General features: G+C 37.0%; 2 protein-coding genes across 4 annotated transcripts in view; one reads left to right on the forward strand and one right to left on the reverse strand.

Moving 5' to 3' along the window:
• CCDC146 (coiled-coil domain containing 146) overlaps nt 1-20,577 on the forward strand; it is a 115,231-nt gene that overhangs the window by 38,632 nt on the left and 56,022 nt on the right. The gene's annotated exons all lie outside the window — the stretch shown is intronic.
• On the reverse strand, nt 668-6,988 carry FGL2 (fibrinogen like 2). The gene is made up of 2 exons (XM_014850487.3): nt 6,277-6,988; nt 668-4,049 (listed from the first exon to the last, which is right to left on the reverse strand). The coding sequence occupies exons 1-2, from the start codon at nt 6,890-6,892 to the stop codon at nt 3,343-3,345; spliced, it is 1,323 nt and encodes a 440-aa protein (XP_014705973.1). The 5' UTR covers nt 6,893-6,988; the 3' UTR covers nt 668-3,342.

Here is a 20,577-nt window from a genome sequence, read left to right on the forward strand (position 1 = left end):
TGATAAGACAAAACCCAGCAGGAGTTGGGGATGGCATTCTATCTAGGCCAAGGAAACAGTGTATACAAAGTAATGAAAATAGAGAGAACATGGTTTGTTGGAGAACGACAAGGCATTCAGTATGGCAGGAGTGTGAGTAGTGGCGGAAAAGGATGCTGAAAGGGTCGGCAGAAACCAGTTCATGCAGGAGCTTGTCCTTATGGAAATGAGGAGTTGTGAAAGGTTTTAGGCAGGACAATAACATGATCAGAATTATGTTTTTGAATAATCCCTCTGGCAGTGACATGGAAGATGGATTGGAATAGACTGAAACCAGAGGCACAGGCTGCTATTAGGAAGCGTTTGCGTTATCCTAAGGAGCTGATGAGGGCCGAACCAGAGCAGCAACATTAACGAGAGAGAAAGAGGAGATGGAGTTGAATGCTGCAAAATGAAACTGAAACTTTTGCATTTCAAATGTTTCAACAGTATTGTAGAGGGAAATAAGATAATGGAGTTCCTGTATTTGCCTGTCTTCCTGTTGATGAAATAGTTCTCATCGAAGTCTTCAAAGATATTGTCTAGATTAGGTAAACATTATGCAACTTTTCATACAAGAGGAAATATATAATTATTATTTTATAAACAATAATATTTAATGTGTCCACATTGAAGAAGTAAGTAAATGTGAAGATTAAATCTTTTATTTTACACGGTTTTTAAAACACATGGAACATAAATCTATTTATACATAAATGAAAATAAGAATTCTAACAAGAGCTTATCATGATCATATTACCCATCACTTTTACCTTTAAAATCTTTCCTTGGGTAGCCATGCAAAAATAAGGACCAGCAAATTTTGTTACTAGGGTATCTTTTATGCTTTGTATATTTAAGCTCTTTATGTATTGGACGAAAATGTCATTAATTCATTTGGAGCATTACTGCTTATCAGAAAAAGCTGATTGTTTTTCTCAGCAATGAGAGAATCAGGTCCACTTGGAATTTCTAAGGACTGAATTTTAGTCAATATTTTCCAAGAATGATAAGGCTCAGAAATAAATTCTTAGTTAAAATAACAAATATTAGCCATTAATATGGAACGAAGACAAGACTCTAAAATAATATATTGTTAATAGTCAATCCACATTTATGAACATTAACATATATTAGTGAATAGTTATGTGAAAGCAAAAGACTCAGATATAATTCATTTCCATCAACTTGTTAAAGATTATCAAAACCTAAAATATATTTAAGTAACATGAGATGATTCTAAAAAGGAATTGCTATGTGACAGAATTTTTAATTAGAAAAGTTCCTTAAAAGTATAATGGAAAATAAAATTTTTATCCTTTGAAATAAGGTGGAAAGATAAAAGGACAAGCTTTTGAGTTTTTTCATGGATTAATGAATTATTTGCCAAATTCTCCTGAAATGACTCATGGTTCCCATTAAATCAGTGGACACTTTTTATGTGAGCTATTTTTCTTTATAACTATATTTTTTGATGAGTCCATTTTTGATTACAGAGATTTACTTAAATTTATACATATATTAATAATTATATATAATAAATGAAAATGCCCTTATCTGAAATAAATATGTTGTATATATCAAAATCTTCTTAGTCTTTTTTTAAAAAAAAGAAAAGAGAGAGAAATAAAGAGTAAATCAGTTACAACATTTATGTTTGGTATCTTATTGAGTAGATATGTAGCGTTTGACATCTACAATGATATTTTACATTTTGGTTATTACTTAATTCTATTTGCATTTCTCTTGCTTTAACATTTTAATAGTATTCATAATAACTTAATTTTCATCATGTTTACCTGAAAGCTTTGTATGTTATATATTTTTAAAAGAATGTCTTGCTTCTTTTTGATTAAAATTTTCTATAAGGGTAATATTTGAAAAATTAACTTGTTACTTAAAGCAACTATCCTCCTTAATCATTTTCAAATAATAAGTAAAGACATCTTTGTGAATATATTTTGAAAACTTGGTTACTGTGTTAGAAAAAGACACTAGAAGTTAAAAATTTAATGCCTTTCTATGACTCACATACAGTATGGTGTATTATTTCAAATTATTCTAGAGCATTTTTTAAACATGCAGTAGAATACTATTCTCTCTGAAATGATCCCTTTTTACAGTGATGAAATTTTACACATTATTTTTTATAATCTTTTTAATATACTTGCATTCCAGAATTAATTAATGAATTATAAAAGTTCCAGATACTTTTGTTTGGTAAAAAAATAAACACCTATATTTGAATCTTCTGATAGTAAAATAAGCAATACACCAGTTAGGGTTGAAATATATAATGTTTCAACTACTGTTCTATGTATTTTCAAAATCCACATGTTTTTTATTAGTAGATCTATCTATTGTCCTATAAAACTTAGCTTTCTATGAAGTGAATCACTTCATGATATTATTGCTTTGGATATAAAATCAGCCTTCAGAGTGTTATAGCCTATGAATAAATGCTGAATTCTCCACCCACACCTGCCTCTCCAGCAGAAAGCCTACCAGCAATGTAACGCAGTAGTGAGCAACCTTGAATTAAGAACTAGTGTGCAGACAGAGCAGAGGAAGATAATTTTTGTGTTAAAACAGTTTTCACCATCAAACATCTAAAGAGTTATAAACTGTGAACAAATTACCTTTAAACCATGGTCTCTAAGGTTAAATTAATTTTCTGAATGCTTTTAGGAGTGACATTATGCTACCACATTTTAAAATCTTTTACATGACAAATATTTTACATTTCATGACTAGTACATAGACAGGTTTAATTATATGTATTGCCCTTTGACTGGGAACTAAAATGCTGTAGGCTTTCCTGACCCAAAATAAATGCCATAAATTGAGTAAGTTTATCTCAGAATGAGGATTAGGGTATTTAGAGACAAGCAAATACCCAAATAAGTGTTTATAGCCTAAAAAGAGTGATATATCTTCAGATGTGTTTAAGTCACAGCCAAAATACAGATTACTTATGTAAAATCTAGTCTGCTGAATAAACAATTATTTTTTAATCATAGTGTGTAATACAAATAATAGAAAACTTTTCAATTCGTGGAAATTAAGAGAATTATAAGTCTAATGTGCAATTCTCAATATTCTCAATTGCTTGCAAGTATAATTTGGATAACAGTATAACAGCAAGAAAAGACTCCTTAAAAATGTATATTTCTCAGCTTTATTTCAAATGCTGAGTAGTATAAGAACCCACTGCTCAGAGATAAGTTTTTAGCTATGGAAAAGAGTATGACACATACTCTGAAGTGCTGAAGGAATTAATTGCCCTGTTAGATATGAAGACTCAGAGGAATGAGCATTAATGATTTATGGCTTGAAGTGTTTGGGTCTAATCATCATTTTGGCCTCTTTGAAAGAGGACTTGTAGCCCCCAGGGTGAGCTTCGCTTATACCAGGCCAGGTGCCCCAGAAAATCCCATTGCGGACACCTCTGTATTTTTGGTGATAATACTTGCCATTTAAGTTTGCAGAAAGACATGCATCAAACCACCAGCCCGAACTGTAGTAAAGCCCACAGTTCCCAGAGGGATATCGATCATTGTCTCTGTCTGGGGTGGTGAAAAACTTCAGATCATGGTTGTAATGTTTACTGAAACGTAAGGCGTCTCCAGCTGTGCCGTTATAATTACCAATGTGTAAGCGGTATTTGAGAAACTCATTGGCCACATAAAACTGATCATACAAGGCATAGAGTTTGACCCCATTAAAGTCTTCAAGATCTATTCTTAGAATCATTTCCTTACTCTTGGTCAGAAGATGAATTTTATCGTTCCCCAGCCAAAATTCCCTTCTGAGGTTTCCGAAGCCTACTTTGTAGTCCCGCCATGTCCTGGTGAAGTTGGTGCTTCCATCGAGACGTGCCTGCAGCACTGTCCAGCCTCCCCCCATGGTCTCCATGTCACAGTAAACTTCGAAGCTACTGTTTTTGGGATCAGGTGTAACTCTGTAGGTCTCACTGCTTCTTTTGCCTATTGTGTAGTAGTCAGAGCAATCTTTATATATTAGATGTTGAACTGAAGGGGGAAGAAAAGAAAGGCATTGGATTTCGTTAATAAAAACAATGCATCTGAAGAATTCTTTACATGTACAAAAGCAGAAATAATTTAATCAACAGTAATAATGAACCCCTGCTCTGCTAAACTTACTTGAACCTGCTTAGCAAATGCTTTTAAGGCCTCAAAACAAGAACCTGGTGTCATAAAGCAGACAAGTCTCGCCAACACACTCTTGGTTAGTAATAATATTGACAACAAACAACCACAAGAAATAAAAGTAATAGTTTTAGTTATTTAGTAATATTTAGTGAGGGCTACCCATATGTTCTAGACATTCTGCCAAAGGCTTGGTGACATTTTCACGCTTACTCTGCACATGAACCTTATGATGTAGGTATTATTGCCAATCTGCAAGGGGAGAATATTTAGGCTCAAAGAGGATCAGTGACCTGGTCAAGTTCACAAAAACATTAAGAGGCAGAGCCAGGACACAAACTCAGATCTGGCTGGCTGCAAAGCTTGTTCTTGTAACTACTGCATTCCTTGATTCCGAAAGTCAGATGGTCCCCACCCTCCTGGGCCTGCATTCCGTGCACACAGAGGGAGCACAGGCTTCCACTTCCTCTCACCTAAAGGGGCAGGTGGCCTCCACTGTCAGAACATTACACAGGACACGTTCCAAGTGATGCATTGAAATTCTAATATACAGCATCAATCATTCATTCGCGTTTATTTTACTTGCTGACAACGAAATAAAGAAGCTCAAGTAAAAACAATTTTTTTTAAAAAATACACCAATATTCTTATTCTGAATTTATTATCCAGGAAAGTATTTAGTCAGTGTTTTACATGTTTGGTTTCCAGAAAGAAATGACAGGGGATGATGTTCAGGATAAATGTAATAATCAGTTAAGATGTTTCTATAGGAATCAAACACAGATATTTACTCCCAGATAATTTTCTTAAAAATTTGTGCCAGATAAGTTTAATGTAAGCTACTCTGAGGCACAAGAAAATCTATTCATGTGTATTTAGAACTCAAAACATTCAGATACTTTCCCCAAAACTTTTAGTAGAAAAATAGACAATAGGATCTTGTTCTTGTCGTTACAAGTTGCCATGCAGCACCAACTTTAACGTGCGCCCAGGGAAGTCACCTAAGACATGAACCTCTGCCTAGCAATGGGCAGGGTACATTGAGATACAAGCTGCCGAGAGTATTAGCAGCAGTGGTCCTTCAAACCCCCACCTACCTGCGCTGGCAGGTTCCCTGGGGATGGAGCATGCATGAGGTGCTTGTTGCAAAGGAAAGTGATCTCTGCCCCAGGCACCATGTCCCTTCACTTACACTCGTGGTGAGTGGAGGTCCTAAAGCAGAGATGGCTTTCCAAAGTGCAGGAAGACCCTCAGCGGCAGTGGTCCTAGGAGCTCACCTGGAAAGCCAGGGTTTGGGGGAACCAGTGCCACAGCTAGCAATCTGGGACAGAGTCGGCAGTAAGGTTTGTGGTCTTTAACATATATTTATTAAAGTTAATTCAAATAATCCTGGATGGGTTCTATTTTTATCTGCTTGAATTTTAGTTTAAGGTAAAAGAGAGAAAAAAGTAAGAATGTATTCTTTCCCTTAGAGGCATGCCAAAACTCCCCTTAAAATGTTTTTGTGCCACTAGGTCTCAAAGCAAAAAGTTTTGCATGCACATGAAGCCATGTAGCTGCTTTTATTCCATTTATAAATCTCTCATTTTCACTAGATGTTTGGGATTATGAACTGCAGATTACTAGTAAAATGTTCCAAAGGTCTCTGTGGCCACGTGAGAAGAGCTGTCAGCCAACCACAAGAAACTGATTTTCAATGATCAGAGCACAGCCACAAACAGTGCCTTATCTCTATTGTTTTCAAATCCTTCAGTGAAGAGAGAAGTTAAATGTACTAAAACATTAAGAAATTCTCTGTCTACTTCTGTTATTTGTAGCTCTGGCATCAGCAAATAAGATCTCGGAAATTGAAAGTGCTTTGTAATGGATAGTGTAATGGATAGTACTAATTATGATTTTTGTAATTAGGTCCTACATCATTTCTGTGGTCACATTTGCAAAGATACTAGTTTTTCCTGTACTACTTTGCATAAAAGCCTTAACTTATTTACTCCGTCATTTATTTAGCTTATTTCTCAGGTTGTTTATAGATATTGTCTAGCTATATAACATTCATGAACAAATGATAAGAAAACATTATTGTACATACCTGGACGTGATTGTATTTGTTCTTGATTGGGACACTTAGAGGAACATTTGCCATCCAAGCTGTTGACAACAAATGTTAGATTGGCCACTTTTCTATCAACATAATTTTCTATGTTGTTCATGTTTACGAGATTCAGCTTCTCCAGGCGGCCCTGGAGCCCGTCGATCTCCTCCTTTGCATGCTTTAGGTCAGAGGACAGCCTGTTTACCTCGCTCTCTAGTTCTCTCACTCTGTTGTCCCCAGCCTCTCCCTGGGCTTCTGTGCCGGGTAACAGCAGTCCGTTTCTGCCCGGGTCTCGGTTGTCGTCAGCCTGTAGTTTGCAGTCTTGGCAAGATTTCTTCAGGCTATTTACGATTTCCTTGAGGTTCTGGACTTCTTTGAACACCTCCTCGATCCTGCCAAACTGCTTCGGGAGCTGAATAGTCAGTGGGGGCAGGTTCACCTGCCAGGGACATTCACCTCCCTCCTCGCATTTCCCTCTGCTTTCTAGTCTCACTGGGCAGGCGTCCTTGGCTGTTTCATCTTTAATTTCCTCTGTTTCGCTGTGTGCTGCGACCAAAAAACCGTAAGCAGCAAGGACAGCTGAGCTGAGCCAGCACCAGTTTGCCAGCTTCATCTTCGTGGTGGCACTCGCCCGGGCAGGGAAGTGTGCAGGGCTGGAGCTGTCTTCATAGTGGCAGCTGCCTGCCTGAGTCAGCTGTGTGTTCTCAGAAAAGGGCGGGAGCGCTTGCATCACCAGTTTCAGAAATGCAGAGGAAGAGGAGATTGTCCTCTTCAAACCCAGTTGGCCAAAAACTGTTCTTTATCCTCAATCAGAATAGTATGCACAGGAATTACTATGGTTGGTCGGAGGCACATATTCAACCATTTCACTTTGATCGTTTATTTTATAATGCACAAGAAAAATCTTGGATTTCAAGATAACGACGCTTGAAGTAAATCATTTGATTGTAGTTAACTCCACTAGAAAAATTAGTTTTTAAAGATAAAAATTAATGTGCTAGGTGTCCAGACTGTCTGAAGAAGAGAAATGTTACAAAAATGGAAATTGTCCTTTTTCCTTCTCAGAATGGGCTTTGAGGATGCTGTAGTTTCTTCACGTGGGACTTTTCAGGTGAAATCTTAAGCACTTAATAACATTTTAAATATAACAAACTGGAGCTTTCTGACCCGTGCAACGGACTTTTGTTTCATCTATTTGAAAAAGGAAGAAAAATGGTAGAGAAAAAAGAGCTGCTTTCTATACCTTTGGCCACAGCACAGTGTAGTGGGAATGTCTAAATGATTAAGACACATCTAAAAGGACATCATCGTCTTTCATCAAAACCAGCAAGCTCCTCCTTTGCCCTTCTCCGTTTTTGTGATTGTGTTGTCATCTTCCACAGCTGCCCAAGTGTGAAGCTTTGAGCTATCCCGGGCTCTGTCCTTTCCTTTTTAAATTTAAAATGCACATTCATTTGCCAATATTTTACTATATCGAGGACCAGGAGGCAAGGCGCTGCCCATTTCTGTGATCTGGACGGTTAGAATTCTGATTATCTTTCTTCCACAAACCGTACTCTGAAATGCATTATTGACAATCTCCAGTTTTAGTTCCTTAAAAGTGGAATGGGTCCTTAAAGACCCGTGCTGAGCAATTTGTGTGAAGATCTGTCTAGGTTTTTATACAGTCATGCACTGCACAATGATGCTTCGGTCAACATATATACGACGGTGGCCCCGTAAGATGGTACCATGTGGGTGTGTAGTAGGCTATACCATCTGGGTTTGTGTAACTGCACTCTATGATGTTCACACAACAAAATTGCCTAGTGATGCACTTCTCAGACTAGATCCCCGTTGTTAAGCAACTCATGACTGTACTCCTCCTCTCCCCAGTATTTTTTTTAATTAATTTTTTATTGAGGTGACATTGGTTTATAACATCATGTAAATTTCAAGTGTGCATCATTATAGTTTGATTTCTGTGTAGACCACATCATGTTCACCACCCAAAGTCTAGTTGCCATCTGTCACTGTACACATGTGCCCTTTTACCCCTTTGCCCTCCCCTCTCCCCCTTCCCCTCTGGTAACCACCTATCTAACCTCTCTATCTATGTGTTTGTTATTGTTGATGTTGCTTATCTTCCACATATGAGTGAAATCGTACTCTCCATCTGACTTATTTCACTTTGCATAATACCCTCAAAGTCCATCCATGTTGTTGCAAACGGCAATATTTCATCTTTTTTTATGGCTGAGTAGTATTTCCTTGTAAATATATACCACATCTTCTTTATCCATTCATCCATGAATGGACACTTAGGTTGTTTCCAGGCCTTGGCTATTGTGAATAATGCTGCAATGAACATAGAGGTGCAGATATCTTTTCAAATTAGTGTTTTTGTGTTCTTTGGATAAATACGTAGAAGCGGAACAGCTAGATCATATGGTAGTTCTATTCTTAACTTTTTGAGAAATCTCCATACTGTTTTCCGTGGCTGCACCAGTTTACATTCCCACCAGTGGTGTATGAGGGTTCCCTTTTCCCCACATCCTCTCCAACACTTGTTGTTTCTTGTCTTTATAGTAATAGCCATTCTGATGGATGTGAGGTGATGTCTCATTGTAGTTTTGATTTGCGTTTCCCTAATTATTAGTGATGTTGAACATCTTTTCATATGCCTGTTGGCCATCTGTATATTTTCTCTGGAAAAATGTCTATTCAGATCCTTTGCCCATTTTTTAATTGGGTTGTGTGTGTTTTTTTGTTGTTGAGTTGTAGGAGTTCTTTATATATTTTGGATATTAACCTCTCATCAGATACATGGTTTGCAAATATCTTCCTGGCTCTGTTTTGATTCTTCTCCTGTCTGCAGCATCTTTGGCTTCCCTTCCCGCTGGCAGCCCTGATAGCCCCACCTCTGTGCTTTCTGCCTCCACAGGGGGTCCCTGCCCCCGGTCCCAGTGCCACTTGGTATATCACAGCCTTGCCAAAACATGTCAGCACTCATGTCTTTTCACACTTTTCTTGGTTTCAAATGTTTTTCACAGTTTTCAGACTTTTCTCCTCAGAGGCTGAGGGCGGGAAAGGGAAACATCTTCAACTGGAGAAACCACCTCTTTTTAATTTGTTTTGCATATTGGCATCTCATATAAGATTTCTTATTTAAAAAAGGATTTTATTGCTGTAGAAATAATTTCAAAATGACTTCATGAATAAAAATCCAAATTCTTTTTTGTATGACCTAAGGTGCTTAAGGTAGTCTATCTCCTATTTCCTTCTTTAACCTGATTTCCTATGACTTTTCTGTATAGCCCCTTCATTCCAGCTGAGCTACCCTATCCACGTTCTCTACGCGTGTCAGCCTCACTTCACGCTTCCACAACTGTACTTACCCCTGAATCCTCGGGAGACCTGGATTCCACCGCCGCATCCACGTCTTATGGGACATGTAGATCAGTAATTTTCCTGAGCCTCGGTTCCTGTAAATGTGAAGGAGGAGTTTGGCTGTTCTTCCCTCATACAAGAATGGTAGTTAGAACAACTTAGAGTGGAGTGTTTGAGGGAAGAAATGCAGTGTATAAATGTAACATTCTTTCCAAAGAAGTTTGTCAAACGTGTTCTACACACCTTATGCCTCATTTTCCTCTGTCATCTTCTAGCTTTTTAAAATATTGCTTGTTTTTGTCTTCATTCCATTCAATGTATCCAAACCAGTTTTAGACAAAAATTTTTAGCTTTTGTACTAAAAGTATCTATTTAATCTCATAATTTCATTTCTTTCTCTTCACCTGCTTTCAAGCTGTGGCACTCCCCTGTTGTGAGGAGAGAAATAAGTGAATGATAAGATAATTTTAAAAAGAAAGAGAATGATAATATAAATAATATATGCAAATGTTTTATAAAGTAGAAACATATAAAAGAAATATTTTGAAAGAAAGAGAATATAGGTAATATATACAAAGATTTTATAAAATAGAAATATATAGGAATAATGTTTGGTTTAGGGTACCTTATTAAATGCCCTTGACTGGCTGGCGTATAAATCCATGTATTTAACCAGTCAAGTATTTATTAAGGATCTTATGTACACTCAGTGCTATGCTAGAACATAGGAAGATGCCTGCTATGGCCTTCTTAGGAAGGGATATCGAGGACCTTGTATTTTCTTTTTTTTGCTGAGGAAGATTAGGCCTGAGCTAACACCTGTGCTAAGCCTCCTCCAGTTTATATGTGGGTCGCCGCCACAGCGTGGCTGCTGACAAGTGGTGCAGGTCTGTGCCCAGGATCCAGGCCCGAGAACCCTGGCTTCTGAAGTGGAGCACACTGAACTTAACTACTATGCCACAGGGCTAGCCCCTTGTATTTTCTTCATTAGGGACTTTCAAGTAAATCATAAACATTTTTAAAAGTTCCTAAATCTAACAAAGGTGTAGCTTTCCGACTCTTGCACTGGGCCTTTGTTTCATCTGTTCGAATCAGGGATTTGCTTTCCAATCATTGCTGTGATTCTTGGGCCCTGCATGCCCCACTTAGCCAAGGGCCAATGGCATAGTTGCACCTAAAAAGCTTGGATGTGCTATGGCAACTGGCTCCTGTCCCTTCAGGATCCATAAAAATTCCCCCAATAAAGACAAAGAACTGCTTTACCAATCAATTTTAATTGACACTGATAGGTGATCCTCTGGGTTCTCAATTTAAAAACCATTGGTCACTTACTTTAGGCGGACACTGTGACGACCACATGGAAGAGGCTCAACCTGCCTAATGAGCTTATAACTCACAGGGCCAGGAGGTGTTGAGCTATAATTGTGCAAGAGCCTTTCACAAATACTATCACTACATCCTCCCATCCCTACAAGTACTACCTGCACTTCAGATGAGCAAAGAAAGGGCCTGAGGTAGTAAGTGACTTGCCTGTGGTTTTACAGTTTTTAAGAGACAGAATTGGAATTCGAACCTGGATCTGACGCCAAAGCTCATGTGTTTCCTCCTACGCCACACTGCCACATAGGGGACAGATAATCCTAGCAAGGTGTATCGGTACCCTGTTGTGGAGAGCCTGGTGCGTAATTACTGCTTAGATCAGTGGGGAGCCACTGACGTCTTTTGAGTAGGAGAATAATAATATAATCAGCTAAGCATTTCAGAGAATTTAATCTATTAATGAAATTACTAGAAATATCTAGTAAACAGTTGGACATCTAGGTATGAAAATCAGCACAGAATAGATATGGATATCAATTTGAAACCATGGGAACCAAAAGGATGGTCAAAGAAATAGGATGAGAACCAGAAGAGTGAGGTGTCATGATTGAGACCAGGAGAGAGAGTTTCAAGGAGGCAGCTGTCTGATAAGCAAACATATGAAGAGCTGACTTCTTGTCCTTAACTCCTATGGAATTTCTACCCTCTGACCTTGACCTTTTGCCTCCTCCCTCTTGCTGGAAAGCCGTTCTGGATTTTCTCATGCCCAGCGTGCCTTGACTCCTAGTATCATCCACTGCTTCCTCATGGCGGTGTCAGAATCTTCCCTTCTACACCCAGTCTGCCCTCAACCCAGAACTGACACGTTATGCCCTCTCACAGATTTGTTTTCAGATCTAAACAAATTATTTCACACCAATATGTGGTGGAATTTTAAAGTAGCAAGATTTGTTTCTATAAGCCATGTATGAAAATAACTTTCATCAGTCCATATTCACAACATATTCAGACTTCTTTATTTTTTTTATATCAAGTATGTTCAAGGGAGGATCTGCATTTACTGTATTTAGATGAGATTCCAAAAGTAAATTTTAATTTCCTCTAATAAATTTTTCTTTAAGGAGACACTTTATGTTTCGTACCAGAGGAAGTAAGTAAACTTAATGACAATCATTATTTATAGTATTGAGATCCTTTCTTTGATAGTACATGTATCAATTTAACACATTTGTAGTTGCTGATTTCTAAAATTCAAGACCCTTTGATTATTCTTTAGGGAATGCATGTTTTTGTGATAAAAAAATCTAAAAATTCACTTTTTAAACTACTTGATTTGAAATGTCAACAGAAAATAATGTTTATTTTCATATTCCTTAGGGGTCTTAGTCCTTGTTCATTATGAATTTCATATAAAGAGCTTTAAGCAAAATCCTAATTTCAGCAACCCATAGAGAGATCAAGAATTGCCTGATTTCGGTTAAAACTAGAATAAGAGTTGGTAGGTTCTTTGGTTTGTCTTGCAAGTCCCTCACTCTAGCACAGATGAAGAGATTCAGACTAGAAATCTCTCCAGTATGGACTTACCATGAAAGATCCATTATGTGAATCCTTAAGGGTTCTGGTTCAACAGGAGTATAGGGCAGAAACATCCGAAGGTCCGCTCTTTATAAGACTATAGAACATATAGTCATCTGATGTGCTAATGGCCCAGGTCTTCAGTGGAGTATCCAGGGCTTCTTGGGTTAGAGTTTTATGAAACTGGATTGTTCCATGGGAGTCTTGGAACATCCATTAGTCAATATCTATCAACAAAATCTGTTTTTAATATATACCCCACACCAAGCCAGGAATCATGGAGGATCCGAGGGACCCATGGGGTGTGGATGCCATCTGATTTTGCTGTCATCTCTCTGATTTTCAGAGACTTAGAAAGCTTCATATAACCAAAGTTGAGGAAACAAAATGTATTTATTTTTATTTCTTCATTGGAGATTGATCTTAAGTTTTCTTTTATATACCTGAAACAAAACAAACAATAAGATCTTAGTAAAGAAATCAGGAAAATCAAATTGTGGTTTTCTGCATCTTCTCTTTTGTTTCTCGTTATTTATGGTAACTGTGTTCTGTACAGCCATCACAAATACTGAATTAGCAAATACTGAACCATTGCTCTTAAAGGACATCCCAAGTTAGGTTTCTGCAAGCCTCTGGTCATAATATTTTTGTCAACTGATCAGTACCCAACCTTGTTTTAAATGTGTTTCTGTTTAAAGATGTCTTATTTTATATGAATTGTTGGTTCATTACCGTGGAACTCATGACATGACCAACAGAACTATGATGCGTGCCCGAAGGAAGCGTATCTAACGCGTATTTTCTCCGTGAGGCACATCACACCCTTCTTGTACTTAAGAACGCTAGCCAGTACTTCAGCGCTAAGCTCAGGGGCCATTTTAAACAGTGAAATCCCCAACAGAAAGCGCAAAAATGTGAAAAACGTGGCACTTAAACCACAAAAAGGACCCTTGTTTACAGTTTGAGAGCCAGAACAAGACAGCAGAATGCTGCCTTCCTGTGAGCCCAGCTGGGAAAATGAGTGTTGGGCAACTCCAATGTTTTGACACCCTGCGCATGTCTACAGATGATCCCAAAAGCCTACCAGTGTTATCTTGGGGTTACAAACAAATCTTAACGAGGAGGCGAACTTGCAAATACAGCATTCATGAATAATGAGGATTGACTGTAGACTGTTAGAAAAATCTATAGCTTTAAATTCTTGGAAATGTCTATACATTTGCTCTAAGTTGAGATGGTTCATTTGGTGGTTTTTTTTTTTTTTTTAAGGAAGATTAGCCCTGAGCTAACTACTGCCAATCCTCCTCTTTTTGCTGAGGAAGACTGGCCCTGAGCTAACATCCGTGCCCATCTTCCTCCACTTTATATGTGGGACGCCTACCACAGCATGGCTTTTGCCAAGCGGTGCCATGTCCGCACCTGGGATCTGAACCAGTGAACCCCAGGGTCACCAGGAAGCAGAATGTGTGCACTTAACCGCTGTGCCACCAGGCCGGCCCTGGTTCATTTGGTGTTACCTATTTTATCACTGGCATTCTTGGGGTATTGTTTGTTTTATCTGTCTTTATTTGGCATTTTAAAATAATATATAAATATGAATTTATATGATATATGACATATTATGTGTATATACATTATATGTTATATAATGTTATATGTCATGTTATAAAATCTATGTAAATATAAATTGAATTATAAAATTTAGCTTAAGAATTTATTTTAATATTTTAGTTCATTTATAAGCATAACGTGCATCTTAAACAATTAAATTATTATGGAAAAGTGAAAATATTGAGCTAATTCCATACTAATGGAATCATTTCATGCTAAATGCATGTCTTATAAATGCCTGTCCTTGCTCTCTTTGAAACTCATTTTTAAAAACTAAGTTTATCTTATGAAATATATATATCAGCATGTGAACTCTCAATAAAAGTTAATTTAAGGTGATTTCCACTGTGCTAGTAACTAAAGAAAATTTATGCAATGGAACCAATGTAGTTTTAATAATAAACATTAAAACACACTAACAGCTTGTTATCCAAGTTCTTCTAAGGGAATATTTTAAAACATGATTTAAAGTATAGCGTTCAGAGGTATAGCATTATCTTATTTCGTTTATTTCTTTTTCTGCTTCTAGTTTGATAATATCTATGATTTGAGTCATTTCCTGTTATTTTCAGTGAAAACTTTTTAAGATAGAAGAAACCACTTCATCATCATTGTCAACAGATGTGAGATTGCTTGGCTTTTATTTTGTTTATTTTAAAGTATCCACCATTATTTATCAACGCTTTCCTCTGCTTGTGTATTTAACACAAAATTGTTTTGATCATGTTGACATGTACGAATGATACGGCATGTGTCTTGACGATTGATACAAAGTCCAGCTGCAACAATTGTCGTTGCACCAAACAATGACAAAATAGACACACAAGTTGTGTCGGTTACATATAAATATAAATTTAAAATAAATCTCCCTTCATTACTGCAATCATCTCAAAAACAGCATGACAGATAGAGTGGAAAGAGCTATAGGACACTAGGTGTGGACCCCGCGTTCTTAGTGAGGAAACTTCCACTTTCTTGCCTCTTAGCTAGGCCTTAGTTTTCGCATCTGTAATATGAGGAGGTCAGATTAGAGATCGCTAAGGTCCCTTTCAGGTGTGATAGTTTATGACTCTGTGTTATTAATTAGCAGGCGTATAACAGCAAAGCACATCATCAAAACGTAAACATAAGTACTGGTTGTCCTTTAATTAAATCATTAATTCCAATGGAAAATTATGAAGATCTACTTCATTTTAGCTATTCATCCACTCAGTGAGTACTTATTTTGCATTTACTGAACCATGCTCCGTGCCAACCCTGGGGATGACAAGGGCGAAAAAAGACACATTCCTCACTTAGTGGAGCTTAAAGTTGCAGAGCAGCGTGTTTCGAGCCAGAGCTGGCCGTGGGCAGAGGCGATGCGCGGGGCCTTTGTGTGGGGTTTAGGGAGCGCTCTGAGGCCTTCCCCGGACCCTTCACTTCCCTCCCACCATGCCATGGCAATGGCTCTCCTTCTGCTAACCCTGAAATGTCCCTTTTTCCAAGTTAGACCACAAAGGTTGCACAGTGTCTGTAAATAACCATAGCTACCTTGGATGTATGCTGGCTGGGTAGAGAAGAACTTCCTGTTTCTGTCCTTTGTTAGGCTTGTTTCTTTGCCTGTTTACCCACCTCTCTAACTACCACCTCTGCAAAATCTCCCACTTACAAAGCAGAAAAAGGAAGTGTTTAGAACAAAAGGGACTTTTAAAAGAAAACTTTACTCCATACAAATGGCAAGTGTAGCTTCCTCAGGTCTAAAATCTATTTAATGAGTGTAGGGTTTATTCAATTAATTATAGATTCTGCAAAATAAAGATATAGCTGTAGCCCTGAAAGTATAAAAACACGGCAGGTAAACATATTAAAATTTTTTGCTTTTTACATTTGCTATTTTCCCTGTTTTTTCCTCCTTTTTAAATCTTTGCTTCTGCAATGTGAAGCAGTGGGGATGAGGAGGGAGAAGAAGAAGTTGCTTTTTAGCAGCTAAAAGGCATATGGACTTGGGGATTTTACATTTCTCCTTTCTAAGGCAAGCCCCGGATGAGGAGCCTGGCCAGACTTGGAGATCTGGGCCAAGTTTGCATTGCTCTTCCTCAATGCTCCACGAATAGCTAACATCTGATGCTTATTATGTGGCCCATCTTCTCTAATTTTCCCCTCTAATTCCCACCCAAACATAGAAGACAGAAATACAGTGTAGAGGAATGAAGTGGAGCCCAGAGAGATGAAGGCAGCGGGATAAAGATGACAAAGAAACAAAGAGAGACAAGAGAGCTGAGGAAAAAGGAGGGAGAGAAATGGAATCATGCAGGGCGCTGGACTACAATCTGTTGTTTAATGAAGATATTAAGTCCATATGTAAAGCTAATTTTATAGGATATGTTTTTTCCCAGAATAGATATTGAGAGAACAAAGTTAGAGGACCTGGTTGGAATCAGAGCATTAGGGCATCAAAGATGAATGCCTTCTTCATCATTTTGACAGTGGCCAGTCATGTTAATAGTTGCTTCAGATTATATTATTGTATTGCCCATCGACAAAGTTAAATAAACTTTTAGGACGTACAAGTTCCAAACAGCTTAACTTTACAAACGGTGTGAATTTTTAGCCAACACATCCATGTTTTCCAACAATTCCCAAATGTGTAAAGGAGTTTGGCTGTGGAACTATTTGCTTTCATAACAATTTAATTCATTGTAATTTCTTGAGGTTTTCATATTTTAAAACACCAGTACTATAGAAAATAGCAAAATAACACTGTCAGATAGCAGCTGATTGCACTAGATATGTATTCCAGTAGTTAAGATAAAATATTTAGAATAAATAGCACTTAGAGTTTATTAAAGGCACTTTAGTATTAAACAGCTACTTCAAACTTCACGGTGCCATAAAACCTCAGGAAATGATATTACATGTTATCACGACCAGCCCTTTCATACGGGTGTGTGAACAAGTCTAGGAAAAACTAAATGACCTGTCCAAGCCTGACTAAGGCTGCTCAGGTCTCCGTTTCCAGACCATCTATTCTAGATTGATCTCTACAGTACCCTTAATCTGTAGCTAGACTGTAGAAAAATGCTACCAAAATATAGTTTACCCATATTAAAACTTTCCTGGTACAATGTTTCTGGGATTTTAGAAAGCAATACAGTTTCTTCCTGTCTTTCAAAATAATTGGGAGTTCCCAAATGTGCTATCCACATGCCTGGCTGTGCATGAAAATGATTCAGACAATTTCTCCAATATATATTAATCTGTCTTTGTAAATTTTTCCCCATTTGTCTTTCTGTTTATGCTTGTGTGTGTTGTCTGGCTTAAAGTATAAATTCTTAGAACAATTATTTTTTTTTAAAACATCTCGTACCCCACCCCGCCCAGAGCTGCATTCTAGAAGGCATGTGACAATTTTTTTAAAAATTTCTTTTCTAAAAAAATATTTTCTTGGGACCGGCCCAGTGGTGTGGTGGTTAAATTCACACGTTCTGCTTCGGTGGCCTGGGGTTCTCTGGTTAGGGTCACAGGAGTGGACCTACACTCTGCTCATCAAGCCATGCTGTGGCAGTGTCCCACATAACAAAATAGAGGAAGACTGGCACAGATATTAGCTCAGGGCCAATCTTCCTCACCAAAAAAACCCATATATTTTCTTTTTTGTTTAAAGGTAAGGCTGGCAATACGGGTGATTAAGTATAATAGTAGTCATTATTATAAAATATATAGAAACAATATTATATTATTGGACTAGGTTGATAGCCATTAAAATATTTTATGTCAACATTCACTTGGATATCTAAATTCTGATACTTTGATTATCAAGAAATGTACAACCTTTTAATGAAAAATATCAAAAAATGTCAAACCTGTACAAAAATAAAATCATATAATGAACCTCCACATACCCATAACCTAGCTTCAGCAATGATCAATTTATGGCCAATCTTGATTCATGCCCCACTCATTTCCTATACCGTAAAAGTCCAGATTTTTGTGAAGAAAATCCCTAATATCAAATCATTTTGTTTATAAATATTTCACTATATATCTCTAAAAGACAAGAACTTCCTTAAAATGTAGCCACAATGCCATTATCATACTCCCCCAACAGACAAAAATTCCCTAATATCATCAGATATCCAGTCAGTGTTATATTTCCCTAATTGTCCTGTACAATCTTTTTTATTATTGTGCACTTATGCACCAACTTGATACATAGTTGTGTTCGATTGATTTATTTTGTTTTCAATTTTTAGCAATTGCTTTTAAATTTAATTTAACTTTATAATTAAGATACTATACTGTTCTCGATCATATCTACAAAACAAAGTATATTCAAGGAGTTCTAGCTTCTATCCCTAACCCCTCTACGCTGTTCACTCCCACTTCTTATAGTGTAACTCTATTTTAAGGTTTAGCCTTCCTTTATATTTATATATGTCTTTCTTTATTCATAGTTTATCTTCTGGGAGGTTTACACTTTCATTATAATAGTTATTTTTATATTCCTATCATTATATAATGCCATTTTCCCTCTTTTTTGTAATGAGTTTGACTATTGTCTCTTGGTTTCGTACTGTAAGTGATTTTGAAATTAGCTAATATGTCTTCTACCCCCTGCCCTCCTCACAGCATCAGTTTGACGCAGCGTCCTTCTGCAGATACCGTCTACCTTTACATGGTCTCTCATGTCTGCCCACCTGCACTACCTTCAGTTTAAATGTGTTTCGCAGTGTCTTCATGCCATCAGCAAGACTGTCTACTCATTTCTGAGTTTCTCTAATTCACTTAAAAAGGAGTGACAGAACAGGATTGTGGTCAAATCCCTACAAAGCTTCTCACCAGCTTCGAGACCTTGCCCAAGTTTCTCAACCGGCTTGAGCTTTGTTTTCCGTTTTTAAAAATTTCGGATTGTAACACTTATTTCATAGGGTTATTGTAAGGCCTAAATGAGATAACATACGCAAAGCACCTAACATAATACTTAGCAGTCTCTCAATAAATAAATAAATAGTAAGCATTACTTTCAATAAGATATGAGAAGAATTATTAATTTGTACTTTTCATGTATTCATTCATTTGGTAAATATTTATTGAATAAATTTATTTCATGAATTACTCATTTATTTAGTAAATATTTATTGGATGAATGCTATTTGCTAAGCACTCGCATGTACTCATTCTTTCACTTACTCAACAAGTATTTGTGAGTTGCACATGGGCTAGACCTTGGGGATGCAGAGTTGGGAAAGATGAGCATGCGTCCTGCCTTAGTGGAACTTCCAGTCTTCCATCTTACCAGAAGTCATAAGTTATGCTATTTCTTAATAAGTTATTTTCGTCCCAATAACTCCCTGCTTAGAATCCCTACTATGCTGGTGTTTGACTTCCTGTAAATCATTTCTCACTTGACCACATCACTGGATGTCCAACTTCCCATTTGGCTCAAACCTCTACTAAAATGATAACTGCTGGGGCAAGCTGTTCAGAGTTTATCAGCACTTCCCTTACAAATTACAATTTGCTTTTTTGTCAACATTCATAAAGTACAGAGCTAAAGGAATCATAAGCTGCAAGGATAGCGTTTGTAGATAAGGGAAGTCCTTTATGTTAACCGTTCCCCGTTTTTCAGCCTCAACAAAATTTAGCTGACACATTGTTTTCACAGTGTCTTCGTAATCTTTTTAGCTTATTTTTTGTTCCGTGATGTGTGTTTTATTGAATTGAAAATATATTTCAATATCCAAATAATAAAATATTTCAATTTAAATAATTTTTCAATATTTAAATTAGTCAAAAAAGCATAAGACTCATGTTTAGTTAACTTTTTCATAAAACTATCAGAAGCTAGAATGGAAAAATAGTAAGAAAAATCTCAAAAATTTTAAAGCATTGAATTCTAAGCCTCAGCTGATACAGTGATATACTCTTATGCTCAGGCAGGTACAGAGATAGACAAGAGAGAGACAGACACAACCCCAAGGAATACGACATTCCAGAAATTTGTGCAAGAGTTTTATAAATGAGCCATTATCTCAAGCAATTGAATATTTTCTACCTTTAAATATATATTTATTACATATAATAAAATAAGTACAAGCCACGGTCCCAATGTCAAACGGTACAAAGTTTGTAAAAGTAACATAAGTGAGTGAAGCAGCCTAGAGCTTAGCACATTGTGCACACGTCGAAGGGATAATGCAGCCTCTCTTAGTACCTCTGAGAATCAGTCTATACTAACTGCCAGTTTATTGTTGTAATGTTGGAAAATGAATCCAGCGTCATCAAATCTAATAATTTTTCCAGAGAAGCTGAAAATCCAGTTTTTTATGGCAAAATCTACCAATTTTTCAATGTTACCAGCTAATTTCCTAATTTAAAAGAATTGTGCATACTAAAAATATCCGCAGAGTATATTTATGTTATTGGCTGCTAGTTTGCAATCTC

This window comes from Equus asinus, chromosome 1 (assembly GCF_041296235.1).
Source record: "Equus asinus isolate D_3611 breed Donkey chromosome 1, EquAss-T2T_v2, whole genome shotgun sequence".
Taxonomy (NCBI): Eukaryota; Metazoa; Chordata; class Mammalia; order Perissodactyla; family Equidae; genus Equus; species Equus asinus.

Excerpts from the sequence above, each read along its gene's own strand:
- FGL2 (XM_014850487.3), bottom strand. The coding sequence starts at position 6,892 with ATGAAGCTGGCAAACTGGTGCTGGCTCAGCTCAGCTGTCCTTGCTGCT. Across the intron at positions 4,050-6,276 it reads ACAAATACAATCACGTCCAG|TTCAACATCTAATATATAAA; the intron begins GTATGTACAATA and ends TTCCCCCTTCAG.